Source organism: Fukomys damarensis, unplaced genomic scaffold (genome assembly GCF_012274545.1).
Source record: "Fukomys damarensis isolate Sample0158 unplaced genomic scaffold, DMR_v1.0_HiC HiC_scaffold_7, whole genome shotgun sequence".
NCBI lineage: Eukaryota > Metazoa > Chordata > Mammalia > Rodentia > Bathyergidae > Fukomys > Fukomys damarensis.
Window position 1 is genome coordinate 2,826,407 of NW_022900919.1, and position 16,021 is coordinate 2,842,427.

General features: G+C 38.5%; 1 protein-coding gene across 2 annotated transcripts in view; it reads right to left on the bottom strand.

Moving 5' to 3' along the window:
• The window catches only part of Gabrg3 (gamma-aminobutyric acid type A receptor subunit gamma3), a 490,937-nt gene extending 474,922 nt beyond the window's left edge, over nt 1-16,015 (bottom strand). For both annotated transcript variants that reach the window (XM_010612934.3, XM_010612935.3), the window contains exons 1-2: nt 15,922-16,015; nt 10,240-10,388 (exon numbers count right to left, since the gene is read on the bottom strand). In XM_010612934.3, coding sequence (XP_010611236.1) covers nt 10,240-10,388; nt 15,922-15,974 — 202 coding nt within the window. In that variant the 5' untranslated portion in view covers nt 15,975-16,015. The remainder of the gene's footprint in view (nt 1-10,239; nt 10,389-15,921) is intronic.
• Between the last annotated feature and the right edge of the window lie 6 nt (nt 16,016-16,021).

Sequence of the window (16,021 nt, forward strand, 5' to 3'; positions counted from 1 at the left end):
TTTTCCTTTTCTCCTTTCATCGTGTGTGTGTGTGTGTGTGTGTGTGTGTGTGGAAGGTGTCTACACATGTGAAAAGTAGACTAAATATTAACCAGTACTTCAATCTAAACAGTACCTGTCACGAACACTCAGGCTAACCCTCACTGTGTACGGACGATTTAAACACAAGCTTGCTCTCAGCACTTTAACAGGTCTGATTTTCTCAGTGCTTCCTTCAATCTCCAATTACACTTCCCTCCGTGTCCCTTGTACAACCCCCACAAGTACTCTCTTAAATCTCTTCTCCAAAAGTCCTTTATGCCACCTACAAAAATAATATCAACAAAGTTCAACCTTTTTTTCTCTCTGTCATCATCTTCTTTTCCCTTTCTTTTCTTTCTGACCTACTTCCTTCCTTTTCCCTCTAAACATCCCATCCGTCAGTAGTAATACACCACAGTCTTGATGGGTCACTGAAAAAAAGGGTGGAATTGTTAACACACACAAACACACACACACACACACACGGGTGCATGGAAAGAAAACAGGACCAGTTATGACTCATTATCCCTCTCCTGCGAAAGTTCAGATATGGAAACACCTGGAGAGGAAGAGCAGAGCATTAAGCCTTCTATCCATGAATATAACCAGGAGAAGATTACTGCGATAGGTTTTCTTAGTCAAACTAATCCATCCATCATTTCTATGTACTGCCCACTTCATCAGAATATCCGTTAACCTTTAAAAGTCAATGTCTAAATTTCTATTTTTCCCAACATGATCTCGTACACAGAATTCTGTAGCTTAATAATCTATGTTCAGGAAAGTGGTTAAAATTTCTTGAAACACTGATGGAAGAGAAAAACACTTTGGTCATTTCTCTTCTTTTCTGTTGTTGTTGTTGTTTTTTTAAATTTAAAAGTTTATCCTCCCTCAGCCTTTCCTAGCTCACAAAACAAGACCTATTCCCCAGACAAATGATATCCAGCACAACCCTGAACCAGGAAACAATATGGCTTCAGCTTTGCTTAAAGTGATGTACAGTTATAGAGAGAAATTAAAAGAGAAACATCTAAAATTTACAAGTTGAAGAAAGAAAATAGCTAAAAACAAAGTCTGAATTTTAAAAACATAATTATCACAAATTGCAATATGGGAACGAGATGATTCCATACAGATATATTACTTCCATTTACCATAAGCAAATCATCGTGATTCCATCTATTTGCTGTTCACAGTAACAGTGGTAAGACATTTAATGTATCTTCTGATGTTGGATCTTGGGGCTGTACTTGGACTTCATATCCTGGAAGACTGCAACATATACATACTCATCTCAAGTCAGGAAGTGGGGACTATTCATAAGTAAAGACAGGACCTTTTCTCAGCTATGGATTGTGTAAAGTAAGCAATAATGTTGCCGACACACTTCTGTGGCCACATCACATCATGTCATACTCAAGGCAACCCTTCAAAATTTGCAAGTCCTGTTTTAAAGGTGAAAAGACTAATACTGGAGGAAACTCAGGGGAGATGCACAGGATTCACTCTGGTTGGGAGGTGAGGGAAAGCCAGGCCATGAAGGAAAGATCTTCCTGGAAGATCACATCTAGGCTTGGAGAAGGTGCAAGAGAGCTCAGTGCAGAAGTGGAAGAAATGGTCTAAGGCCACCGCAAAAGCAAGAGTGCACATGAGAAAAACAGGAGGTGTGGTAACCTGCATGTGATTCAGAGCTTGTGGAAAGAAAGATCAGAAACAGGCCAGGCCTCTTTGTGTCACTGTCCCAGAATCAAAATAGAATTTTCACGATTTCACATTAACAGTCTCAATTTGCTCCAGAGTGGGATTTCCAATGTCTATTTTGAAGTGCTATCAGGAGATCACCTTCTTCTGTCCCTCACCATCAGCTCCAAATTTTGCCCCCCTCCACACTTTCCCAGAGGCCAGTTCAGGCTTGATGAAGAAAGAATACCCAGGATGCACTGACTGACTGGCTACTTGAGGAAGTGAGAAGGTTGTGAGCAAATAAACCAGCAACTCCAAAAACTCATGGTAAATTCATATACTGCACTGTATGTAGATTTCAGATCACTGTACCTCAATGAAGACTTGTAATAGTTGACTGATTGCATCAACCTGAGTAAGAAAGAGCCAACTAAATTGGTTCAGCATAATTCTGGGTGTGGAAGACCAATCCTAGGGAGCACTATTGCCAGAATGGTATAAAATCGAAACGAATAAAGAATGACTGCTTCTGTTTGTTTGGAGGAGCACTAGTCTTCACCTTCACCTTGGACATTGTCTCCTGGCTTGCAGTACAGACTCCAGCCTTCCAGAGCAGACTCTTCAGCCTCCAGCACAGGCACTTCAGCCTTCTACTACAGACTCTTCAGTCTCTTTATGGACTCACACGGGACACTACCCTGAGCTTCCGGCCTTTGACTAGATCCTGCAGATCTCCAGTGCACAGACAGATCTTTTGTACTCTTCCATGCCTGACTCTGTGGGCAGCCAATGTAAATCAATCTTGAAAATTCTTATATATTTGTATATCTTGCATTAAATGTACTTCTGTAGTAAGCACTGACTGATACAGGTCACAAAATGATTATGGAAGTAGGCTAGTCTTTTCTTTTTTAAAGAATCACAGAAAGAATTCAGATTTTTCTGGAAAATTCACCTTTAAAGCAGAGCCCTTCTGGGCCATGAAAGAAAATGGTATCTAATTCAGTATCTTTTTTACCGGTTGCTATTCTTAGTTACTATTCTCTAATTGAGTACCAGCAAGTTGCTAGATTCTGCCAAGAAAACTCTATCTAGCATTTAAATAAGACAGTAATAGGCATCTTGAGTCATTTCGAGGATCATGGCAATGTCCAAGATGGAAGGCTAAAGTCCTGCTTTACTTAATTTTTTAAAAAATCTCCTTCACTCAAGACAGTACAGAGCTATTCTCCTGTGAAACAAATGACTAATGAGGACCAAGTGACAGGATGCTTTAAAAGAGCCACCATGCTTAGTGTGTATGTGTGCTATTTTATTTGGAAAATTCACAGTTCTTTATGTACACAATGGGAAAATACACAGACCTCCCTAGCCAATGTCTTGATTTCACAGTTCCAGTTCCTGTGGACAGTCATTGTGCAAAAATAGTTAAATACATTCACATAACTTTTATTACAATATATTGCTATAAGTGCATTTTAGTATTGTTAATCTGTCTCAATTTATGCATAAACTTTATTGGCCTAAGTATATATGTAGAAGAAAAAACAAAGAACATTAAGTGGAGTATCTGCATAGTTTTAGGCACTCACTGGGGGTCCTAGAATATTCTTCCAAAGAATAGGAGGGAACTACTGTACAATTCTAGACTATGAATTCAGCTTGCTTGTTGCATGTGACAGAATATCAGTATATTGCATTTCAAGTGTAGTGTTGTGTCTCCGCATGGGGTGAGGGGTTTGCTCTGATTCTGAATAGGCTTGCCTTGTGTTTCTACAAATAGCACAGTAGTTAAATGACCTCACTATAGGGGCAGAGACATATGAGCTGGAAGCAGAGCTCACTCACTTTCTACTCACGTCATTTCCTAGCACGGAGGACAAACGTGATGAGACTGTGATGGAAGATGCTTCTCTGAGTCCTAGCTCTTTCTATGCAAAGTATCACCTGGACTAAATTTGCTTGCAAGTGAAAGGAATGATTCTTACTTACTATTTTTAAGGTCCACCTCAGAGTTTGACAGTAAGGAAATTAGGAATATTTTCTAAAACATCTCTTCCCATGTAAATATACAACTGCTTCAGACTCTTCATACTGAATAGCCTCGCATAATTATCATGGGGAAAATAGGGTGACAAATTTATGAATCTTGTGCAATGGTAATTTAAATGTATCCTTGCAGAATAAATATTTTAAATCTGAAGGATGCTGAAGAGTAATGTGATTCCTCTCATTCACTTCACAGAAGAGGCAACTGAGGCATAGAAACACGACATAACCTCTCCAACACTGCACTAGACATGCATGTGTGAACTCCGCTACTCTAATCATAAGGATTTTGAAATTCTAAGCCTACTGAAATCAAGGTAGTTCTAGATCCTTCTCCAAGTAAACTGGCCTGTTGGGCGTGAAAACATGAGGAAACGGTGTGGCCAAGGTAGGGTGAAGGTTGACTAGCTGCTGGGCTATATATGAAACAGAGTTTAATGGAAAAGAAATAAACCATAGCCTGGGGGTAGTCAATGGAAAAAACTGCATCTGTGATGACTCTCACATATTCCCTTACCATTGCCACAAGTAAGTGAGGGCCTGTACCAATAGCTGTATATGCCACCTCTCCTAGTCGAGCACACCACTCTTGTCTTGAATAATCAAAATTTATTTTCAGTCTATCTCATTGTTAATCCATCAAAAAATCAAAAGAAAACTAGGCAGAAAATAACTAAAGATATAAAAGAAATCAACTATACTCTCAAATGAGAAGCTCTAATCCAACCAAAAGCAGCAGCATATACATTCTTTTCAAATGCCCCTGGATCATTTCTCAAACTTGATAATATCCTGGGTTATAAATTAAACATTCACAAATTGGAAGAACTGAACAGATAAAGAGTATGTTCTTGAATCACAATGTGATTCAAACTAGAAATCAAAATCAGGAAAAAGAAAATTTCCAATCATTAAAAAACTAAAAATACACTCCTAAATAATCCAAGACTTAATGACAAAAATCTCAAGGGAAATAAAAAATACATTAAACTAAATGGAAATAGAAGCACAATATATCAAAATTTGTGGGATGAAGTCAAAACAGTGTCAAGAGGGCAATTTAGAACACCAAATGCTTACATAAAAAATCTCAAATCAAGAATCTAAATTCTACTTCAAAAGAAACCCACAATAAAACCAAAGAGAAGAAATAAAATGATATAGAGATCAAAATATAATGGAAAATGATATAAAAACTTAATGGAGAAAAATAATGAAGTAAAAAGTCCAATGTTTTGATAAAATGAGAATAAAAAACCTCTAACAAAACTAATAAAGAAAAAAGAAAGATAACCCAAAGTACCAAAATCAGATACAAAACAAGGAAGTTACTAAGGTCGTGTAGATGTTCAAAAGATTATAGGGAACTGACATAATTCAACATGGACAAATTTGACTTCTTACAAGAAATGGAACAATTTTTGGAAAAACAAAAACATAACTTACTTAACAAAGTTGATCATTTGAGTACAACTGTATTCATTAAACCTATTAATCTGTAATTTTAAAAACTTTCCAAAAAAGAAATCTCCTGGCCAATACTAGACAATCACATTAAATATTTGAAGTAACACAAAACTTTACATAATCCATCATCTGTTCCATAAAACTAAAGATGAAGGAGAATATCTCAATACATTTTATGATGTTGGCATTACCTGACACGAAAACCAAAAAAAATAAAAATAAAAATAAAAAAAGAAAGGAAGAAAAAAAAGAGAATTGTACACTAATGGTTCTCATGTTTAGTTATTAAAAATAATCATTAACAAAATATTAGCAAATTGAATTCAGCAATACATAAAAGAGAAATTTCTTTCTCACTATTGAGTTTTTTGGTACGTTTTAGGTATACAGTACAGTTACATTCATCATTGGGATCTTGTACCTTTACATGGCAGGTCCCAGTTCTCATTTTTTCCCCTTACCTCTTTATCCCCTCCTCGCTTCCTTATTTACAAATATTTTATTTCCATTTTTTCATTTTCTCATATTTTTTTCTTTTCCCTTATTTCCTTTCTCCTAACCTTCCCACTTCCCCTATACCTTTATCCCTGATCTTATGTACAATTATAGTTTTTCACACCAGTAAAACTATTCAGTATTTATACATGTATGACTTATTTATTTCACTTGAGTATATCCTCAATATGCATCCATTTTCCTATGAATGACTCTAATTTCTCATCCTTTATGGCTGAGTAGTATTCCATATTATAGAAAAACCACATCTTCTTTATCCAGTATCCAACTGATGGGCAAATGGGCTGTTTCCAAGTTTTAGCTATTACAAACTGTGCTGCTATAAACATGGGTGCACATATATCACTGTGGTATGATTCTTTTAATTCTTTTGGAAAGATACCCAGCAGAGGGATGGCTGGGTCAAATGGAACCTCTAATCCCAGTTCTATGAGGTATCTCCATATTGATTTCCATAGTGGTTGCACCAGTCTGCACTCCCACCAACAATAGAGAAGGGTTCCTTTCTCACCACAACCCGGCCAACATTTATTATTGGTTGATTTCTTGATAACAGCCATTCTTTGTGGGATGAGGTGGAATCTCAGGGTTGTTTTCATCTGCATCTCTCCAATGACCAATGATGTGGAACATTTTTTCATATATTTACTAGGCAACAGAGACATGGCAGCAGGTATAACAATTCCCAATTTGAAACTATACTACAAAGCCACTGTGATAAAATCAGCATGGTACTGGCAAAGAAACAGAACTGAGGATCAGTGGAATAGGGTGGAAGATACAGAAACAACTCCAGATGTACTCAGCTACCTCATCTTTGACAAAGTAGCCGACCACCCTCACTGGAGGCAAGATAGCCTCTTTAATAAATGGTGTTGGAAAAACTGGATTTCAACCTGCCACAGATTAAAACTAGACCCTTATCTTTCACCATGCACTAAACTAAAATCCAAGTGGATTAAAGATCTAAATATTAAAAAAGAGTCACTAAATTTGCTGGAACATAAGTTAGGCAGAACTCTTGAAGACAATGGCATAGGAAAAGACTTTATGAACAAATCCTCAGTAGCATGGAAACTAGAAGAAAGAATCAACAACTGGGATCTCACCTTACTAAAAAGCTTCTGCAAAAGAAACCATCAATAGAACTAAGAGACAACCTACAATGTGGGAAAAAATTTTTACCAGCTGCTCCTCAGACAAAGGACTATTATCTAGAATATATAAATAACTCAAAAAAATCAGACTCCCCCCAAATATAATGACCTGATTCAAAAATGGGCATTTGAAATGAACAGACATTTCTCAGACAAAGAAGTAAAAGCATCAAATAAATATAAGAGAATTTTTTTTTAAAAAGAGACATATTAACTGGCAGGACCAAGAAGAGTTAATACCACACACAAAATAGTGGTTCAATATTGGAAAAAATCAATCAATGCAATCATCCATACTAAGAGGCAAAAAAAAAAAATCACATGAGTTTATCAATTGATGCAGTAAAATATTTGGCAAAATTCAATACTCATAGGTGATTTTAAAAAGTTTTTTAGAAAACTACTAATTATAGGAAGTTTTCCACAAGGATAAAAAACATATACAGAGTACCTCCATCTCACATCATCCATATGGTGGAATACAGAACACCCTGTGCCCTTAGATCTAGAATGAAGCAAAGAAATCCATTCACACCACTGCTATTCATCAGAGTGCTAGAAGTACTAGCTGCTGAAACTGTCAAGAAAAGAAAACATGGCTGGGGATTTAGCTCAGTGGTTCCTCCACCTGCTTTACAAGTGCAAGGTCCCAAGTTTGATCCCTAGTACCAAAAGGAAAGAAAAGAAAACATTACAGATTAGAAAAGAAGAAACACGTTTCTCCTTTTCATAGATGATATGATGCTATACACAGAAAATCTTAAGAAAACCATCAGAAAAAATAATTCTAAAACTACTAAACTGTTAACTAGTCAGAAGACATATCACAAAAAAATCACTTGTCTCTGCAGAGTAGCAATGAACATAGGAAAAATAAAATTTAAAAATACAGTACCATTTACAATGATCAAAAAATAAAATAAAATATTTTGGTGTTAACCGAAAAAATTATTTTCAGGATTCAAATGTTAACCCCTAGAAATCAATTATATAAGACATTAAAGAAGATCTCTAAATATATGAAAGACATATTACGTCAATGGATTGGCAGATTTGACATAGAAAATATGTCCAGTTCTTTCCAAACAGACATATATTAGTAACATCATTGCCACCAATGTCCCCACAATATTTTCTTCATTTATTTATTTATTAATGAGTTTCCTGAGACAGGGTCTCACTGTGTGGTCCAAGCTGGTTTTGAAGTCACTTTGTAGAGCAGGCTGACCTTGGACGCTTGGCAATCTTCCCACCTCAGCCTCCCAAGTGCTGGAATTACAGGCATGTGCCACCACGCCAGGTTATGATTTTTTCTTTTAGATATAGAAAACATTTTTCTAAAAGTTACATATATATATATATAAACAAATGAACAAGAGTGAAGAATAAAGAGGATGAATTGCTCTCTTCAATTTCAAGACGTATTACATACCTGCAGTAATCAAACGAAGCACTGACCGAGGGATAACACACAGACAAACAAAATAGAGAATCCATAAGTACCGCACACTAATCAACACAATGAATTTCTGAAAACTGAATAAATATAATTCAGTAGAGGAGTTTATCTGTTCAATAACTTGTGGTGACATAATTGGAGATGGGAGGGGAGGATAGATTACAATTCTCACACCTTGATTATATATAAAATTAACCATAGTGATTTAAAATGTAAAACATAAAGTTATAAAACTTTTAGAAGAAAATCCTCAGTAATTAGAACACCTTAACATTTCTTAGAGATACTCCAAAATCAGTCTCCATAAAAGGAAAATAAATAAACTGGTCTTCATCAGAACTAAAAACTTCCCATGTGAAAGTTGTTGTTGAGAAGATGAAATGATAAACCAGAGATCTGACACTCCAGAAAGTGTAGAGCACTTTTAATACTGTGCAGTAAAAATGTAAACTAAGGAACAAAATAATCCAACTTGTAAAACATACAGAGATGTTTCAATGACGAGGATATGCTGATGAGAAACAAGCATTACAGTGATCACTATCACTAACAATCCGGGGGTACAGATGAAGACCACAGTGGCCCGTCAGACTATGGCGCATTTACCTATTACACTTACTAACATAACATAAAAAATTAATGACTGCACCGGTAGCTGAGGAGAATAGAGAGAACTGAGTTTCTCAGATACTGCTGGCTGCAAATAGAAAACAGTCATCTGGAAAGGAGTTTGACTTCCCTGAAAAGAGAAGTTGAGAGCAGAATGGTGATGAAAAGTAGAAAGTATGACTGGAGAGAGCAGGGAAGGGGTGGGGTGGGGAGAGGTTAAGCAAAGGGGACTAAGCTATAATCAGGAGTACGATATGGCACAATAGGGGACTATAGATAAAAATAATGTGCCGTATATTCTGAAAACTTAGAAGAGAGGACTTTGAATATTTTCACCATAATGAAATAATACATGGGGATAAAGGTGTTCACTTTGTTTTAAACATCAGGTAATATACCCATATCAAATTATGACCTTATCCCCACAAATTACCTCAGTTTTAAAAGTGAATTTATATTTACAAGAAAAAAATTGAAAAAAGAATTTCAAACATCCATTCTAGCAATCATACTGCTGGGCATGTATCCTAAAGAATAAAATTTTATGCCAGCACAAAAAAACCTGTACACATGTGAATATAATCATTTTATTTGTATAGATAAAAGGGGAAACAGTCACAATGTTCCTCAATAGATAATAAACCATGGTACATGTACAGCATGAAGATATTCAGCATGAGAATAAATTACTGACACATGCAATACCTTCCATGAACTACTAAATCATTTTGCTGAATGAAAAAAAAAATCAATCTCCAAAGTGGATGATTCCACACATAATATTCTCAACATGACAAAAATACAACCATAGCAAACAAATTAGCGGCTGATGTTAGAAATTTGGGGAATAGAAATAGATATGACTATTAAGAAGATGGGAATTTCTAAGGTCACAAACTAGCTGAGGATCTTCACTGCCAGTTATACAAATTTATAATTGACAAATGTGATAGAACCACACAAACACACACACACACACACACATCATACCAACGTAAACCTCCTGGCTTCACTACTATACTGCAGTTATAAATTGTGATGAGTCCAAGAGATCTTTCTGCACTATCTTTGCAAGACTTTCTAAATTTGTTATTATTTAAAAATAAATACTTCAAAAACATATCACCGTATTGTGTGTGTGTGTGTGTGTGTGTGTGTGTGTGGTACTGGGCATCGAACTCGGGTCCTTGCGCTTGCAATGCAGGCCACTGAACCGCTGAGCTAAATCCCCGGCCCAACCATATTATATTTTCTACTAGAATAACAAACAGTACTTACTTCCAATATCTGGCCGCAGCTTTTTATCATATTCTCGTAGCAATTTGTTGAGGATAAGAGTCACATCAGTGTCTTGAGATTTTGGAGCTAAAACCCACTTTTGGTTTGATGAAGAATCTTCATATTCATCTTCTTCCACCTTTCTGGACCTGTAGTTATGACACGAAAAGAGACATATAAACTGCAGCAAGAGCTCTTCCTGCAGATTCCACGCCTTCAATTAGTCCTAGTACCATGGAAATGAGTAGAAAGTCCCATGACCCTAACCACAACTCTACATGTTGTATATAAAATTTAAAAATAAAATGAAACAGGAAGAATGCAGCTGCTATAGGCATAGCATGCTGTTTTCATTAAATGACACAGATCATTCCCTGTTCAAGATAAGCTACAGGCCCCTGACATGGAGATCTACATCAGATAGCAGCCAATGAGCCGTTCTTGGATACATCTTGGAAACCACTCAAGATCAAGGCAAACACCTTTCAGAGGTTTTCTGCGGTTTTCTTTCTCATGTTGTTTCCTCTCCTAGGGAAAAGACCTCATTCTAGCTGAAGGTGAGACTGCAACTTGCAGAATGGACTCATTGGAAATGTTTGGTTCTCACTGTGCTTCACTTGGAGACTGGAGTCTGTGGATGGAGGCAGACATGCAGACATTCTGAGGGTGCCTGCTTGGCCAGCACTCATGTATGGACAACAGCAAAGGTGCCAGTTGCAACTGGGGGACACCTTCTGGCAATTTCATTGGTCTCTGTAAACATGAACTGGATTCATCTGTTGTAGGCTAATGTAGACATTAAGAATTAAAATCTTTCTAATATGTCTTTAACATATCAGTTTTGGTTTGGGGGTTGTTTTTGGTTGAGTCTCACTATGTTCTAGGCTTGCCTCAAAATACATTCTGGGCTTTTAACAAGCAGGTCCCAATGAATGCCTGGACATCTCAGAAATTGTTTCATGTGTTGCTGAATAGAGTCTGCCCTGCTGGTGATATTCACTGACAAGAGTGTATCAATGGAGAGGCCTGGAGAGGACAAGCCAGTGTTCTCAGTGAGGGAGGTTGGCTCAGCCACAGCCCTTCAGGATTAGAAACCAGTCTCTTTCTCCCTAGAAGAAGAATTTACTTGCAAGTGGATTGCCATTGGCTGGGCAAGATAGCTCACAAAACAAACAAAACACTTAGATTCTAGTTTGTCAATGTGCAGAATTCGATGATATTTTTCTTCACAGAAGAGGAGAAAGAAAAGAATACAAAATTGCACTGAGGTAGATTGGTTCTGAATAGATATGAGCTCATTTATATCCAAATTCCAAGATAGGAACCAAAATGTCAGGGCCATGTCAGCAGATGGGTGCTCTGGGATGTATATTTTCTAAAGGAAATTTTGGAATTCTCTAAATGATCTAATGAACATAAAATTAATAAAAAGAACATTTCAAAGTTCAGTCCATCTGCTTCACTGAAATTGTCAGACTAATATATGTATTACATGTGTGTGTGTGTATATAAATATCATATATTATATACATAAACTGTATGAGTTGAACACTCTATAGCATAGACTAGAGCAATGGTCAGCAGTCTAAATCTGGATGAATATACAGTTATCGTTCCTTATTTGCTATGGCTCGGCTCTACAACCTACCTTCATGGGTACCAAAACCCGAGGATGCTCAAGTCAATTATAGGAAATGGCCATTTCCATTGTAATGTTAATGGATACTATCTTTAGATAACTTATACCAGGTACACTGTAAGTGCTATATAAATAGTCATTGTACAATACTGTCCAGAGAATGACCAGAAAAAAATGTCTGTACATGTTCAGCACAATTCTTTATTCTATTTTCAAATATTGAATCTGCAAATGCAGAATTCACAGATATGAAGGTCTGGCTGTGACATGTAGATGAGATTTTCATAATGAGTGAATAGCATATGTCTTGCAGAATGACTTCTCTACTTAAGTTTTTCTTCCCACATTACTGGTAAACTGTATTTCTATTTCTTAAATATGTCTTGGCTAGAAAATCAAGTTAATCATCCACAGAGCCTATAAATTCCTCTGAATTTTTATTTACATTGAATACTCACCATCAATAGAAATTTGTAAATAACATTTGAGACATATATTTGATAAATGATGTGCTGAATTTCATTATTCATAAAACTGAATTTTTATAAATAATATAGAATTTTAGACATTGCTCTAAAACATGTTATCAGGAGCAGTATCAGGAATGTTAATCTTGCCATTTTGCAAAAACAAAAAACAGAGAGTTTGAAGCATTTTGATAAATGACTGGGAGCTAAGCACTGCCCACAGGACCTGGCAAATGCGCAACTGTGCTGAGGGAGCTCCCTCAGTAGGATCATGTGACAATCTCAGGACACCTTTCAGAATGAGTAACAATTCTGAAAGACTAAACTGGGAATCAGATTATTTCACACTTCTGTAAAACCCATTTAAAGAACAAAGACTTTTTCAAAAGAGAAAAGTACAGCAATACAATTACTATAACATTTGCATTTTTTCAACTGGTATACAGTTTTGATTACCAACTCAACCACCATGCTGTTCTCTTGCTCCCTGCTCTAGCATTCTCATTGCCCCCCGCTCTCCCTGTCCAGTCCTTTCTACCTCTCCTTCCCCTCTCTGACCCTTCTCCTGACTTCTACTTCCTCAACACTGCAGAACGAGATTATGGTCCCCAGGATCTGTGATCTTCTCTTTCCCCAAGGGTCACAGGTGCACAGATTGCGCACACCCACCGACTCCTCATCCTCTATACACACAGCCTTAGTTTCTCAAAAGTACTTTGAGCTATTCCAATAACAGGTATTATAATGAGTCTAATTCACCCTCTAGTGGTGGGTATTTTCCTGAAGTTGCATAAGCTTCCTCCTGAGTGGCAAGGGCAGTGGAAGGGGGAAGAACAGAGAAAGGGGAAGAGCGAGCACTTTCTGTGACCACTGAGTAGGTATACCCGAACTCCAGCTCTTTGCTCTGACCATGGACAGAGGAGGCCTGGAGGCTCTTGGCCCTTCCTCTTTGAGCTTTGTGCTTCTCTTCCCATTGTGAAGATGCACCAGACGCCTTGCAAATTGCTAGTGCCAGACACCAGCCCCACAGGAAAATGCTTGCTGTGAGGAAAACCAAGTCTCCCCTCATGGAACCAATAGAGGGTGGATAAAACAGATTTTTTTTTCTTTTTTTCTAAATCCCAAGTGGGTTACATATAATCTTTAGCATTCCGTCACTTAGATTGCTGCCTCCTAGGCAGCATTACTGCAATTAGCTTTTTCTTAAAAATAAATCAGTGATGTATTGTCATTGTCAAACAACTACTCAACCATCAGACACTATTTACATGCATTACACCTTCTCTTCATCCAGAGGAGATAAAGCCTGATGTATTCTTAAACATTAAAAGGAGCTAATAAATCTCAGAAAGCAGCAGAGCATCTTTAATGCATCACGAAGGTCCACGTGTGACTTACTGTGTTTTGCTAAGTGTCTGGAAGGAAAGCTCCCCACACTCCAATCAGAGTAACTCACTCACAAAGCCTAACTGTCAAAGCCTTTTCCAAGGCTCTTCCCTAACAGGAAAGTATTCCAGAATGGAAATGAAAGCCCTCTCAGAATGAGTAACAGTACTGAAAGATGAAACTGGGCATTAGATTATTTCACACTTTTGTAAAACCCATTCAAAGAACAAAGACTTTTCCAAAGGAGAAAGATATAACAATACAATTACTATAACATTTGCATTTTTCAACTATTATACAATCTTGATTACAGCTGAGAGCCCAGAAAGAGAACATTTTAAAACCAGCACATCTGGCTTTGCTAAGGGAAAGATTTTATGTGCACTTGGGAATTCCCACAAACCTGACCACTTCTAGTGAGATACTGAGACACCTCCCCACTGAGCATCCTTCTAGAATGTTAATAATACAGATCTCCACAGTTGATTACCTAGCCTTGAACTGCTGGTTCCTTCACAGAGTTAGTGGCAGAGTTAGTGGCATGAAAAAGGTCATGTAGATGTGACTCCAGGCTTAGATGTTGTGCCTGGTGCTACTTGCCTCTAAACAGAGGAGCCCCAGGCTCAGTCAACCTCAAAACATACATTTCCATCTTTCTGCCAGCTTCCTCCTCACACAAGAAGAAACTCTAGCTGAAAGGTCCAATTGTTCCACCTCATTCAGAATTGTCTATGAGTCACCAGCAGAATTTACTTTCACACTCTATCAACACAGCAAAGCTGTAGCTTGGAGGGGAGGCCCAGGGTTTTCTTTAGGGTAAGCACTTGTGTCAGACAGAATAAAAGTAGGGGACCCAACCATGTCTTAGTATTTATTAGTGCATCTTCTTAGCTCCTTCGTGTTTCACAAATATGAATGCAAACAAAGGCCTTGTGACAGCAGCAGGGCTTGGAACCCAAGAAGATGCTCTCCAATTCTCAAATTCCCAGACTCAGGAAATGAGAAGTGTGTTGAGACTAAGGGGTGTGCTGAGATTCCAGGTCGGGGAGTACATAACAGAGAATCAGGAGATAATCTGCTTTGCAAAGTATAAGGCAGCCTGAAGATCCAGCCTGAGACAATTAAATACCCCAGGAATCTTCTCCTGTTTAGACCAACAGGTTTTAACTTTTCCTGCCCTTCCTGTTCCACTGCCCTTCTATCCTCCTGAGCCCTTTTTATCCCTTTCTGGAGGCTTTCTAAGTCCAGTTTAGGTTGTTGCTGTTCTGGTAAGAAGGTTAAGGGTACTAAAGGGTGACATAACTTACCAGGAAGAAATCTTGTGGAGGGGATCAGGGGCAGGGGGTGTTGTACAAACCACTGAGCTCCACCATCGGCCCCTTTTCTTTGTGACTGTCTTACTAAGGAGGGTTTGAACTTTGATCTTCTACTCTCAGTTTCCCAATGTGGTGGGATCACAGATGTGCAACACAATACCCAGCTCTCCCGATAGAAGCTTTAATAAAAATGTTAACATGAATGTTTTGTGGGGCTAGATGTGTGTACGTTTCTGTGTGAAAAGAGGCTGCTCGAGTGTGTGTGTGCATGTGCGTGTGCGTGTGTATGTGTGTTTAGGACCTAGGGGCAGAGTCCTTTCAGAGAAGCAGGACCCTCACCTCCCCCAACCCTCTCCACTGCCTCCAGCCTGTGCTATTCGCTAGGCTGGTCTCAACTATGCAGCTAGGAAACAAGGATTCCTGTGTCCTAGGAATTTTCAGAGATGGATTCCACAGAGATATCTATCAATATGTGTGTGTGTGTGTGTGTGTGTGTGTGTGTGTGTCCGCGCGCACAAGCCCGCGCAAGCCCCTGGAACTTCGCGGTTGTAGATAAGAGGTTGATAAGGAAATAGTACATACACCTCCTACCCTATAGTCTTGATTTTCAAACCCCTCCTAAAGCCACCGGACCTAAAGTGCCAGGAGTGCCCAATGATGTCCGGTCCTCCGTTCCGACTGCTGGGAGGCTGCAGCTCCCTTAAGGAGAGGCAGGTGGCCCCGTCCCAGGGAGATGGGACAGGTGAGCGGGAAGCCTTCCCTCCACCCAGCGGTGCCCAACGCAGAGGACGGCCAGCTGGTTCCGCGTGGCAGACAGTACCCCCGCCGTCCTCTCCCGGCTCTGGGCCTCGAAACGGGGCCCTGCGCCACTCACCGCGCGTGCAAGCCTGAGAAAAGGCAGAGCAGGAGCAGCAGCTTCGGGGCCATGGTCCTGGAGCTCCCGCAGCTACCTCGGGAGCTGGTCTCGTCCCGGG